We start from the raw sequence: 15,984 nt of genomic DNA, 5'->3' as shown, positions 1-15,984 counted from the left end.
TCTATAGGCTCCGCCTACTCCTTAGTTTTGCGCCTGCGTATAAATGTTGTGAACCCTTGCTTAATCTCGAGCGAGCCTATTGTCTGCCTTGCTACCGCGCCGTACTACTTCGGAGCCAATGAGAAGGCAGATAGATGACGCTCGTCCAATCAGCAGTCCCTACGGCCACCTCTGTCGAAGGACCTCCTTACTCCGTAGTTTCATCTATTTTGGCGGTTGTGTGGAAAACATGGCGGAAAATTTGAAAGGTAACATTATAAGTTTGACTTTATTTTCTGTTAGAAGTTTATTTATCGAGGTGAAGTCATCCAGTATAACTATTTAAATAACCTCCACTACATACGCAGTCCTGTCGTCGAGCACATATCGTATTAACATGAGCGGTGCTTGTGTGGTACATGGCGACTTCAAGACAGCGTATTTCTGCTGCCCTGCTATTGTGAGAAAAAGTGCCTGATTGTGAACACGATGTAACACAGATGACTTATAAACATGTATGTTTCAGGACACATGTAATCACTTTGCAAACCTGGATTTGAACCAGACTTCTGTGTTGGCTCAGGCAGACAAATAACGTTTAGCAGCACGCGCCACGTCGTGTTTGATTGCGCGTGTAGATATTTGCTTTTATACGTCCATTAGGCTGTTTCAGATTTCTAAAGCTGTTTTCACTCACGGTGACCTTGTGGATGATCGAAATGGAGAGTGTCGTTACCTTTACGTTTTCAGAGCCAAACAGTTTCACAGCCGTTGTGCACACGAGCACAATGCTTTAAGATCTACTGCAGATCACGAAATATGCAAACTGTAAAGTGTGTTTTGGTTTATCCTCGGTGTGTTTGCTGTGTCAGATTGCAGCGTGCCCTGTAAGATGACCTGGGATGAGCTCGAGGCCCTGTGTCGCACAGAGAAGCTCCACTGTAAGCAGCTGGGAGTGAGCAGAGCCAATGTCAATGAGTATGAGGTGGAATTCCTCTGTGACTACAAGAAAACAAAGGTATGGTGCCAGATCTAATATTAATTAATAATGCTATACCCCGTAATACACTCACTGCATGCCACTGATTAACAGTTAAGTTACAGAAGCCCCTTAAAGTTAAATGCAGGTGTTTGAAACGTTTAAGTGATCACTAATCACCGTCATTCAGGATGTTTTTCTGACCACATTTCTCCCAAGACGACGATGGTTCCCCACTATCCTTCCAGTTTTTATAACGCGTTGGACAGTTCTGAACCCAGTTCTAGTAGTTTCTGCATCTCCTTGGATGTTTTATGTTGCTTGATGCCAATGATCTGACCCTTCTGAAACGGATTTATATCTTTTCCACGACCACAGGATGTGTCTTTCCACGTGGTTGTTTAAAAAAATCATTACATCGGTTGGGGTTAAATAGCTTGCTGCTTTGTAATAAAATTAATTCAGTCAGTAACCAAAGCAGATACAGAAACTTTACAGAAACTATAGATAAATTCAAGACATTAGTATTTTATGTTCCAGTTATGAAAAGCAGTTTCTGTCAGATGAAGCAGAGTTTACGGTGATGCACTGATGTCTTACTAATATTAAAAACATCTCAAGATAAGATGCCCTCATCAGTACCTGTGCACCGCGTAGCTGAGAAATCCATGCAGCTGTCCATGTTGTCAGATACGAGGTAATTGGGATTAACAGTCATCACGACGCAACAAAAGAAACGTCTGCTGGATCCATCCATAGCTTGTTGTTCTTACTCTCGAATATAAGTCGCTTCAGATAAAAGTGTCTGCTAAATGACTGTAGAATTGTAAAACTGTCCATAGCTTGTGGTTGTCCTGTAGGTGGATTTAAGTTTCCCTCCTGCTTGGCTCAAGTATTCTGCATGCATTGCAGCGTTTATGTGTTTGAAGTGTGTCATCTCTCTTTTAACAAAAATAGTTCCAAAGGTGTGTTGGAGTAGGGAAACAAGGAAAACCTGCAGGTCTGCAGCCCTTGTAGGACTGAACTGAGTCGCCCTGTTACAGACGTTCTGGAGCAGTGGCAGGTCCTGAATTTGTTCTTTCCGTTGACCTGCATGCTTCTTTCTGCTCTCGCTGCTGTTGAGGATATGTACAGGTACATGAAGTACTCATAGCAACACACACGTCATTCTCAGTGTGTTGTAAAGAAAACTGAACTTTCCACAGACTGATTTCTGCATCAGCTGCTGCTCCTCCCTCACATTTCCAGGCAGAAGAGTTTATCTCAGTCCAGATGTGATGTTCATGTGTAACAGGTGACTTTGTAAAAAGTCTGGATCTTTTGTTGAACTTTTGTTGTGTTCCTGTGTGGAAACGGCTGGAAAATCTCCGCAAGAAGGCCAGCTGTGGAAATGAGCTTTTTCACATGCAACACTCAGGAACATGGATGGAAATTTCAGTGCTGTTGTGAATGTGTGAGAACGGATCACGTCTTTCTGCACCCTGCTGTGCATGGTTAAAGCTGCAGAGGATTTAAATGATCCTGTAAGAGTCTCAGGTTGTTTTTCATTCACCCGTCTTCAAGTATATCTGCAGGAACTCTGACAGTGATGTGAATTTTGACAGAAGACAGTACAGTATGATGGACGATGTACCATAACTTCATGTAATTACAAATAACAGTCATAACCCCACGTAGCTAGACTACCTGTAGCTGTGTGTAATCCGTTGGCTGTGGTTTAGATTCGCCTTTGTATATGTATAAGTCTTTTAGTAGGGCTGCTCGATTATGGGAAAAATGATAATCATCATGATGGAGAAGGAGCGACGTCGCCTCCCGTGTGCCCAGCCCATAACTCGAGAGGTGTTTGCAACTCCAGTTGAATAAAACCAAAGCGGCTCGGACTGTGGGAGGAGTCTGCAGCTGTGGGAGGAGTCTGCAGCAGAGTGCTGCAAGTGGCGCTCGATTTGCAACTGAAAACAGTATCATTTAATTTTTATGATCGTTTAAAACCCGTAATTGTGATTAAAATGCGATTAGTCGCCCAGCCCTGTCGTTTAGCAGCTTTAGTTGCCCCCGTTGTCGGGCTGTAACCATCTGAAAATGTTTCTTATGCTGTTAATAAAACAGGGTGTAGTGTAGAGGAGGGTGCAGGGCCAGCAAGCACTGATAAAGTTTATCAGCCAACAACAACTCGTATCACAGTTTCAGCAAGTGGCAGGAAAGGAGGGACTTCCAGGGTCAGTAGATCAGTCCCATCACCCAGTGTTTCCAGATTTGTTGTACATGAAGTACTGACAGCAACACGTTATTCTCACTGAGCTTTCCAGAGTTCTGCATCAGCTGCTGCTCCTCCCTCACATTTCCAGGCAGAAGAGTTTATCTCAGTCCAGATGTTCACAGTGCTGCTGTGAATGTGTGAAGATGGAAACTGTCCGTCAGCGTATCCGCCTTCTGCGTTGAGCTTAAATGGGCCTTTAGATGGGCTGTTTGAGAATTAAAAAACAAAGACAGAACAATGAATTAAAACGCTGCTACTTACAGAAAAGAGTTTAATTTTCACTGAAGCTTCTCTGTCTCAACGTCAAGCACGCGTTTGTTGAGGCTGCAATTTCAGGTGTAACACCTAGCTTTTAGCAGACTGCAAGCAAGGTGTTCACTTTAATGTTATTAATCAGATTAAAAATGAAATCATTTGACAGCCGTAGTTTTTATATTTTTTAACATATCAGACTTTGTTTTATAAACTTGGACAGGTTATAGGTCAGGTTGAAGATGGGAAAAGTTTCAAACTGATTTATTGTGGTTTGTTTAGTGGTTTTTAAACATGACTAAAACCAGGCATTTTAACTGGGGTGTATCTGCTGTATCTTGGCCTGATATTTGCACTGAGTGAGCATTTAAACAGGAAAGAGTTTATTTTTTTTTTATCCAGACTGATGATGATGATGATGATGATGGTGTGTTTCAGGAGGACGAGCTCTACTTGGTGAAGTGGAAGGGCTTCCCGGAATCTGATAATTCCTGGGAACCCAAGAGAAACCTCAAATGTTCAAAACTGATTAAACTGTTCCACATGGATCTGGATAAGGAGCTAAAGCGCCACAAGAGACGCTGCATTCCCAAAAAGCTAGATAAGGAGGTTACCACCTTCCTGGTCCAGAAAGCTAAGTTACGTCAGAGTCTGCAGCGCTGGGAGGACCACTTGAATTACACTCGCAACCACCCCGGTCGCATTTTTGTCACCAATGAAGTGGACCTGGAGGGTCCTCCAAAGAACTTCACCTACATTAACAACTACAAAGTTGGTCCCGGCATCGTGTTGAATGAGATGGCTGTGGGCTGCGAATGTAAGAACTGTTTGGAGGAGCCGGTGAACGGCTGCTGCCCCGGCGCCTCCCTGCACCGCATGGCCTACAACGACCGGGGCCAGGTCCGGGTCCGGCCAGGAGAGCCCATATACGAGTGCAACTCCCGATGCAACTGTGGGCCCGGTTGTCCCAACAGAGTGGTGCAGAATGGCATCCAGTTCGACTTGTGCATCTTTAAGACGGAGAATGGCCGAGGCTGGGGGGTCCGCACGCTGCAGCACATCAAGAAGAACCAGTTCGTCATGGAGTATGTGGGAGAGGTGAGACCTGGGAAACGGTTGTTTTTATATCAACATTAGACTCCATCAGCGGTAGGTACGAGACTGAGAGAGAACCTCTGTAAGAACTACGCAGGTCTTACAAAGTAGACCAAAATATCTTCAACAAGAAACTGATTAACTATTAATAAATAAAAATATGTATATTAGGTGTGGAAAATGCAAAAGCTGATAATGTAGAAGTGGAATTTACTTCGTTCACTCAAGTTGTTCTAAAAGCAACTAAATTCTCCTGATTGCTTGTTTTAAGAACTTTATAAAGAGTCTAAAAAGAGTTTATAAAGAGTCTAAAAAGAGTTGATAAAGAGTTTATTAAGAGTTTATAAAGAGTTCATTAAGAGTCTAAAAAGAGTTTATAAAGAGTCTAAAAGAGTTTATAAAGAGTCTAAAAAGAGTTTATAAAGAGTCTAAAAGAGTTTATAAAGAGTCTAAAAAGAGTCTAAAAAGAGTTTATAAAGAGTCTAAAAAGAGTTTATAAAGAGTCTAAAAGAGTTTATAAAGAGTCTAAAAAGAGTTTATAAAGAGTTTATAAAGAGTCTAAAAAGAGTTTATAAAGAGTCTAAAAGAGTTTATAAAGAGTCTAAAAAGAGTTTATAAAGAGTTTATAAAGAGTCTAAAAGAGTTTATAAAGAGTCTAAAAAGAGTTTATAAAGAGTTTATAAAGAGTCTAAAAGAGTTTATAAAGAGTCTAAAAAGAGTTTATAAAGAGTTTATAAAGAGTCTAAAAGAGTTTATAAAGAGTCTAAAAAGAGTTTATAAAGAGTTTATAAAGAGTTTATAAAGAGTCTAAAAGAGTTTATAAAGAGTCTAAAAAGAGTTTATAAAGAGTTTATAAAGAGTCTAAAAGAGTTTATAAAGAGTCTAAAAAGAGTTTATAAAGAGTTTATAAAGAGTCTAAAAGAGTTTATAAAGAGTCTAAAAAGAGTTTATAAAGAGTTTATAAAGAGTCTAAAAGAGTTTATAAAGAGTCTAAAAAGAGTTTATAAAGAGTTTATAAAGAGTCTAAAAGAGTTTATAAAGAGTCTAAAAAGAGTTTATAAAGAGTTTATAAAGAGTCTAAAATGAGATTATAAAGAGTCTAAAAAGAGTTTATAAAGAGTTTATAAAGAGTCTAAAAGAGTTTATAAAGAGTCTAAAAAGAGTTTATAAAGAGTTTATAAAGAGTCTAAAAGAGTTTATAAAGAGTCTAAAAAGAGTTTATAAAGAGTCTAAAATGAGTTTATAAAGAGTCTAAAAAGAGTTTATAAAGAGTCTAAAAGAGTTTATAAAGAGTTTATAAAGAGTCTAAAAAGAGTCTAAAAAGAGTTTATAAAGAGTCTAAAAAGAGTTTATAAAGAGTCTAAAAGAGTTTATAAAGAGTCTAAAAGAGTTTATAAAGAGTCTAAAAAGAGTTTATAAAGAGTCTAAAAGAGTTTATAAAGAGTCTAAAAGAGTTTATAAAGAGTTTATAAAGAGTCTAAAAAGAGTCTAAAAAGAGTTTATAAAGAGTCTAAAAAGAGTTTATAAAGAGTCTAAAAGAGTTTATAAAGAGTCTAAAAGAGTTTATAAAGAGTCTAAAAAGAGTTTATAAAGAGTCTAAAATGAGTTTATAAAGAGTCTAAAAAGAGTTTATAAAGAGTCTAAAAGAGTTTATAAAGAGTTTATAAAGAGTCTAAAAAGAGTCTAAAAAGAGTTTATAAAGAGTCTAAAAAGAGTTTATAAAGAGTCTAAAAGAGTTTATAAAGAGTCTAAAAGAGTTTATAAAGAGTCTAAAAAGAGTTTATAAAGAGTCTAAAAAGAGTTTATAAAGAGTCTAAAAGAGTTTATAAAGAGTCTAAAAGAGTTTATAAAGAGTCTAAAAAGAGTTTATAAAGAGTTTATAAAGAGTCTAAAAAGAGTTTATAAAGAGTCTAAAAGAGTTTATAAAGAGTCTAAAAAGAGTTTATAAAGAGTTTATAAAGAGTCTAAAAAGAGTTTATAAAGAGTCTAAAAGAGTTTATAAAGAGTCTAAAAAGAGTTTATAAAGAGTTTATAAAGAGTCTAAAAGAGTTTATAAAGAGTCTAAAAAGAGTTTATAAAGAGTCTAAAATGAGTTTATAAAGAGTCTAAAAAGAGTTTATAAAGAGTCTAAAAAGAGTTTATAAAGAGTCTAAAATGAGTTTATAAAGAGTCTAAAAAGAGTTTATAAAGAGTCTAAAATGAGTTTATAAAGAGTCTAAAAAGAGTTTATAAAGAGTCTAAAAAGAGTCTAAAAAGAGTTTATAAAGAGTCTAAAAGAGTTTATAAAGAGTCTAAAAAGAGTTTATAAAGAGTCTAAAATGAGTTTATAAAGAGTCTAAAAAGAGTTTATAAAGAGTCTAAAAGAGTTTATAAAGAGTCTAAAAAGAGTCTAAAAAGAGTTTATAAAGAGTCTAAAAAGAGTTTATAAAGAGTCTAAAAGAGTTTATAAAGAGTCTAAAAGAGTTTATAAAGAGTCTAAAAAGAGTTTATAAAGAGTTTATAAAGAGTCTAAAAAGAGTTTATAAAGAGTCTAAAAGAGTTTATAAAGAGTTTATAAAGAGTCTAAAAGAGTTTATAAAGAGTCTAAAAAGAGTTTATAAAGAGTTTATAAAGAGTCTAAAAAGAGTTTATAAAGAGTCTAAAAGAGTTTATAAAGAGTCTAAAAAGAGTTTATAAAGAGTCTAAAAAGAGTTTATAAAGAGTTTATAAAGAGTCTAAAAGAGTTTATAAAGAGTCTAAAAAGAGTTTATAAAGAGTCTAAAAGAGTTTATAAAGAGTCTAAAATGAGTTTATAAAGAGTCTAAAAAGAGTTTATAAAGAGTCTAAAAAGAGTTTATAAAGAGTTTATAAAGAGTCTAAAAGAGTTTATAAAGAGTCTAAAAAGAGTTTATAAAGAGTCTAAAAGAGTTTATAAAGAGTCTAAAAAGAGTTTATAAAGAGTTTATAAAGAGTCTAAAAGAGTTTATAAAGAGTCTAAAAAGAGTTTATAAAGAGTCTAAAAGAGTTTATAAAGAGTCTAAAATGAGTTTATAAAGAGTCTAAAAAGAGTTTATAAAGAGTCTAAAAAGAGTTTATAAAGAGTCTAAAAAGAGTTTATAAAGAGTCTAAAAAGAGTTTATAAAGAGTTTATAAAGAGTCTAAAAAGAGTTTATAAAGAGTCTAAAAAGAGTTTATAAAGAGTTTATAAAGAGTCTAAAAAGAGTTTATAAAGAGTCTAAAAAGAGTTTATAAAGAGTTTATAAAGAGTCTAAAAAGAGTTTATAAAGAGTTTATAAAGAGTCTAAAAGAGTTTATAAAGAGTCTAAAAGAGTTTATAAAGAGTCTAAAATGAGTTTATAAAGAGTCTAAAAAGAGTTTATAAAGAGTTTATAAAGAGTCTAAAAAGAGTTTATAAAGAGTCTAAAAAGAGTTTATAAAGAGTCTAAAATGAGTTTATAAAGAGTCTAAAATGAGTTTATAAAGAGTCTAAAAAGTTTATAAAGAGTCTAAAAAGAGTTTATAAAGAGTTTATAAAGAGTCTAAAAAGAGTTTATAAAGAGTCTAAAATGAGTTTATAAAGAGTCTAAAATGAGTTTATAAAGAGTCTAAAAAGTTTATAAAGAGTCTAAAAAGAGTTTATAAAGAGTTCAGTTTGTACACGTCTGTTTTTTCATGTATGCACAGAGGGGGGACAGATTGTAGTCGATTGACATCTGCAGCACAGACACATGCTTGCTCGGTGTGTGTGTGTGTGTGTGTGAGATTAAATATTGTATCAGCTTGTTTAAGTTATCAATAGTTTATCAGAATTCTCCTTTCCTGGTATCAGGCCAACCTGCTACGATCTTTATACAGTTGCCAGTTCGATGCTTTAAACATGTCCAGTAATGATAATGATAATATACTTATATGACTTGTCATCATCATTATTTTGATAATAAATATAAAATAATATTAAAGGACATTTTATATAATAACTAGAAAAGAATCAGTAGAAATTATTTAAATTTGTCAGGCTGCATTCCAGTCGATAAATAAGTCAGGAAAAAAGGGTAATGGCTAAAGAAGAATAGGTTCTATTAATATTACTAATGATAAGTTAAAATAATAATCATGATAGAAAAATGGGAGGGGGGTGTTTTTGGTATTCTTATTAAAAACTATTATTATTATTAAAAATATTGTGCAGAAGAAGCAGGTTCTGTGATAGCGTGCAGTGTTTCCCCTGCACTGACTCAAAATGCAGAGAATTAGATAGTTTAGTTAGATTTTAGTGTTTCATCTGACAGAAAGAGACTTAAACTCTCCCACACGTCTCAGTGGTTTGTGTACAGAGGTTGTTATCGGGGTCAGTTTAGCCAGAAAATCACATGTTTTCAGATTTCCAGTAAAAGCAACTTTAACCAGGTGAACCACGAGTTTTAGAGCTGTTTGTTGTGAGCCTGTCCAGCTTGTGTGTTGTGTGTGTGTCAGGCTTTCACCGAGTGTGTGATGTAGGTAAACGTTTATAGTAAGCTAAGATTTTTCACTCAGATCATCACGACAGATGAAGCGGAGAGGAGGGGCCACTTCTACGACTGCCAGGGCTCCACGTACCTGTTCGACCTCGATTATGTGGAAGACGTTTACACGGTGGACGCAGCTCACCTCGGAAACATTTCCCACTTTGTTAACCACAGCGTGAGTGTGTACACACACACACAGTTTGATCCACACCACTGACATGACTCCTCCAGCAGCAGCTGGTCCATCAGGTTATTTCCAGTGAACATGTGCTCTGATTGTGGCTGAAAGTCTCCTGTTGGATGTTTTGTCTGCAGTGTAACCCCAACCTGCAGGTCTTTAACGTGTTCATCGACAACATCGATGAGAGGCTTCCAAGAATCGCCTTGTTCTCAACACGGGCCATTCGGGCAGGAGAGGAGCTCACCTTTGACTACAAGATGCAAAGTGAGTTCATTCATGTAGAGATGAGTTGTGTAACCAGCTGGTGATGACAGATGAATAGAAACACTTATGATAATGTGATCACCTCCATACTAAACCATAGTAACAACAACTTTATTAGTTATAATTTACTAGTACCACCGAGTTGGAACTGCTTTAATTCTTGGTGTGACGGATGGAAGCAGGTGGTGGAAACCTTCCTCAGAGGTTTTGCTCCATATTGACATGACAGCATCACATATTTGCTGCTTCCATGATGTTCCACCACATCCTGCATCCTGAAGCTGCTCTATGCCGGGGTCTTCAACGTTTTTCAGGCCAGGGACCCCAGATAGATGCAGAGATGGAGCAGGAACCATCATACAGCTGATTAGCTGATATATATATATATATATATATAATTAGAAGTTAGAAAACATCCCTGACCAAAGCTGAACGGACTGAAAGTTAAAGTAATTTTAAGTCCTTTAACCAGCAGCTGTTCTCTGATTAAGAGTCTCAAACATGTTACAGAACTTTAACTTTCTAAATGTTTTCCTCCAAACTTCATTAATAGACGTTAATATGTGACGGTAAGACGGGATCCGCCAGCAGCAGCTTTGATTCTGGTCCTGGAGCAGAGGGGGACGTCTCCTGTTGCGTCAGGACCGAACATCTTCTTATGGAAGGGGGGCGGAGCCTGCACACCCCCCATTGCTCACTGAGAAAAATAATCTACGTTCGTTCATCTCTGATAGCACCAGAAAAGGTCGCTAGATCTGCCGCTGGTTGCTGGAGAATAAACTCGCTGAATACGGCATCAAAGCAGCTGAACCATGACGTGTGCAGCAGTATATTCGGTGTACCAGGAACTGGTGCCCTGACAAACGTTCCACGTTGATCAAATTCAAACTATGATTAAATTTGTTCTCTTTTTTTTGTAATTAATTCATTGCAATAAACGAATTCAAGTCCCGCCTCTAGTGACTGAGCTGAGTGTGTCAGAGATATTTAAACTTCTTTATTGTGACTTTTCTGTAGTTCAGATAAATGAATGTCTTCAGGATTGTAAATAAATATTTGTCTTTGTGTTTGTTTCCAGTTGATCCAGTAGACACAGAAAGCACCAAAATGGACTCCAGTTTCATTCTAGCGGGACTCCCAACGTCCCCGAAGAAGAGGATCCGAGTGGAGTGTCGATGTGGATCGGAATCCTGTCGGAAGTATCTGTTCTGACCTGGGAATACCGGGAACATTGTGAAAACTACAGATTTTTATTTTTATATATAGAATTATATCCTTTTAATTGTGAAGCCAGAATCAACTTTTTATTCGTGGCAGATTTTTTCAAGACTTTAAATCTGTGATTTTTTTTTTAAGAAGAAAAAGGAAAATTTTAAGTCCTTCCTTCCAGGTGTTGCATCAGTGTCCAGGACTGCTCTAAAACCTGTTGTGCTACGTACCATGTTAACAACCGCGGGGCTCAGTCGCATCACTGAACCGACTCCTGATGAGTTAAAAACACCAGCAGGAAGACGAGCTGACTACAAACCCCCCTTCAGTAAAACTTGACTTTGTTCCAAGCAGCCGAGTAGAAGCTGGAAAACGCCCTACAGGCCACGCTGACTCGTGCTGCCTTGTTCCAGCCTCCACGTCCCTGCTGCAGTTCATATCTGGACACATGCAGCTTTCCTTGAAAGAGATTTTTAGTTAAATTAGTCATTTCTGACTTATTGAGTTAATTTTACCAGCAGCTTGTTTCAGGTTTTATGACGTTTTCACACAGTGGTTGCAAAGAGGAGAGAAAGACGTCTTTAATCCGCCTTGGCTCCTCTTTGGTAATTCCCGACCAGACGGAGGAAACTCGGGATGCTGAGCTAGTGTCTGTAGGTCGGCATGGCAACCTGTTGGGTCCGAGTGAGCTACCAAAGAGGAACAGCAGCGACTTGATGAGTGTTAATGACATTGACAGGGTGCAGACAGTTTGTTGCTGCCAACCCTGATCCTGTCTGAGTTTCCACTCGGGATCCAGAACAACGCCTGATCCTGTCTGAGTTTCCACTCGGGATCCAGAACAACGCCTGATCCTGTCTGAGTTTCCACTCGGGATCCAGAACAACGCCTGATCCTGTCTGAGTTTCCACTCGGGATCCAGAACAACGCCTGATCCTGTCTGAGTTTCCACTCGGGATCCAAAACAACGGCTGATCCTGTCTGAGTTTCCACTCGGGATCCAGAACAACGCCTGATCCTGTCTGAGTTTCCACTCGGGATCCAGAACAACGCCCGATCCTGTCTGAGTTTCCACTCGGGATCCAAAACAACGGCCGATCCTGTCTGAGTTTCCACTCGGGATCCAGAACAACGCCCGATCCTGTCTGAGTTTCCACTCGGGATCCAGAACAACGTCTGATCCTGTCTGAGTTTCCACTCGGGATCCAGAACAACGCCCGATCCTGTCTGAGTTTCCACTCGGGATCCAAAACAACGGCCGATCCTGTCTGAGTTTCCACTCGGGATCCAGAACAACGCCCGATCCTGTCTGAGTTTCCACTCGGGATCCAGAACAACGTCTGATCCTGTCTGAGTTTCCACTCGGGATCCAGAACAACGTCTGATCCTGTCTGAGTTTCCACTCGGGATCCAGAACAACGTCTGATCCTGTCTGAGTTTCCACTCGGGATCCAGAACAACGCCTGATCCTGTCTGAGTTTCCACTTGGGATCCAGAACAACGTCTGATCCTGTCTGAGTTTCCACTCGGGATCCAGAACAACGCCTGATCCTGCTGGAACACCAGTCACATTCTTCTCCGTCCACTCTGATTCTTTTCTACACATTTCGTAGTTTTAATTGAACAAATTTGACACATTTGGATGAAAGAAAGAAGCAAACTTTCCGTCTTTGCTTGAAGAAGTCGGTTCTTTCTCGGCCCATATTCAGGAACCCACCCGACCAGCACCTCCTCAGTCTGCTGGAACAGCAGCTCAGACCTGAGCTGAGTCTATGAAATGAACTCGAGCCCGTAACCCTGGAAACGGCTGCTTTTTGTGTGCATGCTCCACACTACCAGCAGCAGAGGTGAGAAGGTCAGAACTTCAACACAGATCAATAATCTTAATGTTGGCTGTCACAGCAGAAACTCGTGTATGCAGCAGCAGTCTACTCCCACCAAAGAAGAGGTCTCCATGAACATGAACAGAGTCCTGCAGCAGCACAGTGTAAATACAAGCTTTTCTCCTCTCAACGTGCCGTCAGCCTCGTGATTCTGTACAGTTTTAGTCGTCAAATAGCTGCTTGATGTTTGCATGGAAACAATTTACTTAAAACTTTTTAATAGTACTTTTTTACTGTGACTTGATGATAGTTTGTAAAAAATGAGAATGTAAATAAATGTTTCTAAAGTGAAGTGATGGTTTTGTTATTAATATAAACTGATCTATAAACAGCGAATCCACTGATTTAAGAAGCACTTCTGGGTCTTTTTGTGTTGGTTTCTGAAGGTTGATCCTTCAGGTGTGATGACTTTATTTAGATGCAGGGCTTCTTGTTTAAGGTGAAAAAAAACTTTATTAAAATAACAAAGCAGACTTTTTGAGTTCCTTCAAAAGAATTAAAAATTTTTATATTTACAGAAAATGTCTGTGTGACACGAAAACTGGTGGAAAAGCCACGGACACGGATAAGGTCCACACCGTACACACCACGTCCAATATGTCAGTATAAACCAGTCTGTAACAGCTTTTAATCCCAGTATAAACCAGTCTGTAACAGCTTTTAATCCCAGTATAAACCAGTCTGTAACAGCTTTTAATCCCAGTATAAACCAGTCTGTAGCAGCTTTTAATCCCAGTATAAACCAGTCTGTAGCAGCTTTTAATCCCAGTATAAACCAATTTGTAGCAGCTTTTAATCCCAGTATAAACCAGTGTGTAGCAGCCTTTAATCCCAGTATAAACCAGTCTGTAACAGCTTTTAATCCCAGTATAAACCAGTCTGTAGCAGCTATTAATCCCAGTATAAACCAGTCTGTAGCCGCTTTTAATCCCAGTATAAACCAGTCTGTAGCCGCTTTTAATCCCAGTATAAACCAGTGTGTAGCAGCTTTTAATCCCAGTATAAACCAGTCTGTAACAGCTTTTAATCCCAGTATAAACCAGTCTGTAGCAGCTTTTAATCCCAGTATAAACCAGTGTGTAGCAGCTTTTAATCCCAGTATAAACCAGTCTGTAACAGCTTTTAATCCCAGTATAAACCAGTCTGTAGCAGCTTTTAATCCCAGTATAAACCAGTCTGTAGCAGCTATTAATCCCAGTATAAACCAGTCTGTAGCAGCTTTTAATCCCAGTATAAACCAGTGTGTAGCAGCTTTTAATCCCAGTATAAACCAGTCTGTAGCAGCTTTTAATCCCAGTATAAACCAGTCTGTAACAGCTTTTAATCCCAGTATAAACCAGTCTGTAGCAGCTGTTAATCCCAGTATAAACCAGTCTGTAACAGCTTTTAATCCCAGTATAAACCAGTCTGTAACAGCTTTTAATCCCAGTATAAACCAGTCTGTAGCAGCTGTTAATCCCAGTTTAAACCAGTGTGTAACAGCTTTTAATCCCAGTATAAACCAGTCTGTATCAGCTTTAAATCCCAGTATAAACCAGTCTGTAGCAGCTTTTAATCCCAGTTTAAACCAGTCTTGAGCAGCTGGGCCTTTACATAGAACTTTGTTCTGAATACCTGCCGACAATGTGAACTTTATTTCCTGCATGTCTAAAGATTGTTAACACGACATTGTTTCAGTAGAAACTGAATAAAACATTTAGATTAGATTAGATTCAACTTTATTGTCATTACACATGTACAAGTACAATGCAACGAAACACAGTTTGGCATCTAACCAGAAGTGCAATAAGCAACAAGTGCAAGATATATATTATATACAGTATGTGCAAATGACTGTACAGTATGTACAAATGTGCAATGTACAAAAGCAAAAAAAGTGATTATCACAGTATGATGATTTAAGTACTATGAGCATAATATACAGATGGATATGTGCATTAATGTACATCAGTATTTACAAGTCTTTATGTAACTTAGTCACTAGTGCAGTGGACATTGAAATAGTGCAAAGTAATGAACGGGAGTCTAACTAAATAAACAGTGAAGTGGAAAGGCTAGTGGAATGTTCAGTACATAGTACTCGGTCAGGTCGGGGGGTGTGTGATGGGACGTAGTGTGGTATGGGGTCAGTCAGTGGGGGGCAGAGTTCAGCAACGAGACAGCTCTGGGGAAGAAGCTGTTCCTCAGCCTGCTGGTCTTTGTCCTGAGGCTTCTGAAGCGCCTGCCAGACGGCAGGAGTGCAAACAGTCCATGTGCAGGGTGGGATGAGTCTTTGAGGATGCTGCGAGCTCGACGCAGACAGCGTTTCCTCTGGACTTCCTCGAGGGCTGGAAGTGGAGACCCTGTGATGCGTTGGGCAGTTTTCACCACCCGCTGCAGCGCCTTGCGATCTGCGACAGAGCAGTTCCCATACCAGACCGTGACACAGCTGGTCAGGATGCTCTCAATCGCACAGCGGTAAAAGTTCACCAGGATGGCTGAAGACAGGTGGTGTTTCTTCAGCGTCCTCAGGAAGAAGAGGCGCTGGTGAGCCTTCTTCACAAGGCTGGAGGTGTTGGTGGTCCAATTCAGGTTCTCCGAGATGTGGATCCCCAGGAACTTGAAGCTGGAGACACGTTCAACTGCCATCCCGTCGATGTGGATGGGGTCATGTGTGCCTCCTCTCTCCCTCCTGAAGTCCACGATGAGCTCCTTGGTTTTCTTTGTGTTAAGGAGCAGGTGGTTGTCTGCGCACCACGTGGCCAGGTACTGAACCTCCTCCCTGTAGGCCGACTCATCGTTGTTGCTGATGAGGCCGATCACCGTGGTGTCGTCAGCAAACTTGATGATGGAGTTGGATCCATGTACAGGCCTGCAGTCGTGGGTGAAGAGGGAATACAGGAATGGGCTCAGCACACAGCCCTGCTGACACACAAGAAGTGTACAGGCGTGAGTGTGAGCACATGTAGATGAGTTGCTGAAAGTTAAATAAATCATACTGAACAGTCGGGTAGGAATAAGTCATTCTGTAGGCTGAGTGTGAAAAAGATGGACAGAAACAGGGTGAAAGGCAGTAAGAAGGAAAACTAAACTGAAATGAAGTCTGGTGTAGTTCCTGTGTGTGTCCAGCAGAGGGCAGCAGAACAACAACTGTCAGGAAAAGACATTTACTCCAGAAACTTCAACTTCCTGTCCTTCAGTTCAAGGAAAAAGACATTAAAAGGACAAAATGAAGCATCAGAACATTACACACCTAAATATGAGTAAATGATGCTGGGATTGAACAAAGAGTTGAAGTTCAGACTAAATCCTGATTGTTTGGACTCTTTCTGTGTAACAAGCTGCAGTTTATTCAAGGACCTCCCTGCATTTTAAAACCATTCTAGTATCATCTGCTGTTTTCAACTATAATCACGTCT

General features: G+C 39.0%; 1 protein-coding gene across 2 annotated transcripts; it reads left to right on the top strand.

Moving 5' to 3' along the window:
• The first annotated feature begins 106 nt into the window (after window positions 1–106).
• LOC121651252 (histone-lysine N-methyltransferase SUV39H1-like) lies at window positions 107–12,878 on the top strand. Of its 2 annotated transcripts, none has more exons than XM_042003275.1 (6): window positions 107–248; window positions 852–997; window positions 3,909–4,568; window positions 9,078–9,224; window positions 9,365–9,494; window positions 10,573–12,878. In XM_042003275.1, exons 1-6 carry the CDS (start codon window positions 119–121, stop codon window positions 10,704–10,706), a joined length of 1,347 nt encoding a protein of 448 aa, XP_041859209.1. In that variant the 5' UTR covers window positions 107–118; the 3' UTR covers window positions 10,707–12,878. The 2 variants fall into 2 exon arrangements, with proteins under 2 accessions (XP_041859209.1, XP_041859211.1); XM_042003277.1 differs by lacking the exon at window positions 107–248 and adding an exon at window positions 349–439.
• The last annotated feature ends 3,106 nt before the right edge of the window (window positions 12,879–15,984 follow it).

This window comes from Melanotaenia boesemani, chromosome 13 (genome assembly GCF_017639745.1).
Source record: "Melanotaenia boesemani isolate fMelBoe1 chromosome 13, fMelBoe1.pri, whole genome shotgun sequence".
In the NCBI taxonomy this organism is placed as follows: domain Eukaryota; kingdom Metazoa; phylum Chordata; class Actinopteri; order Atheriniformes; family Melanotaeniidae; genus Melanotaenia; species Melanotaenia boesemani.
This window is presented reverse-complemented; position numbering and strand designations above follow the sequence as displayed.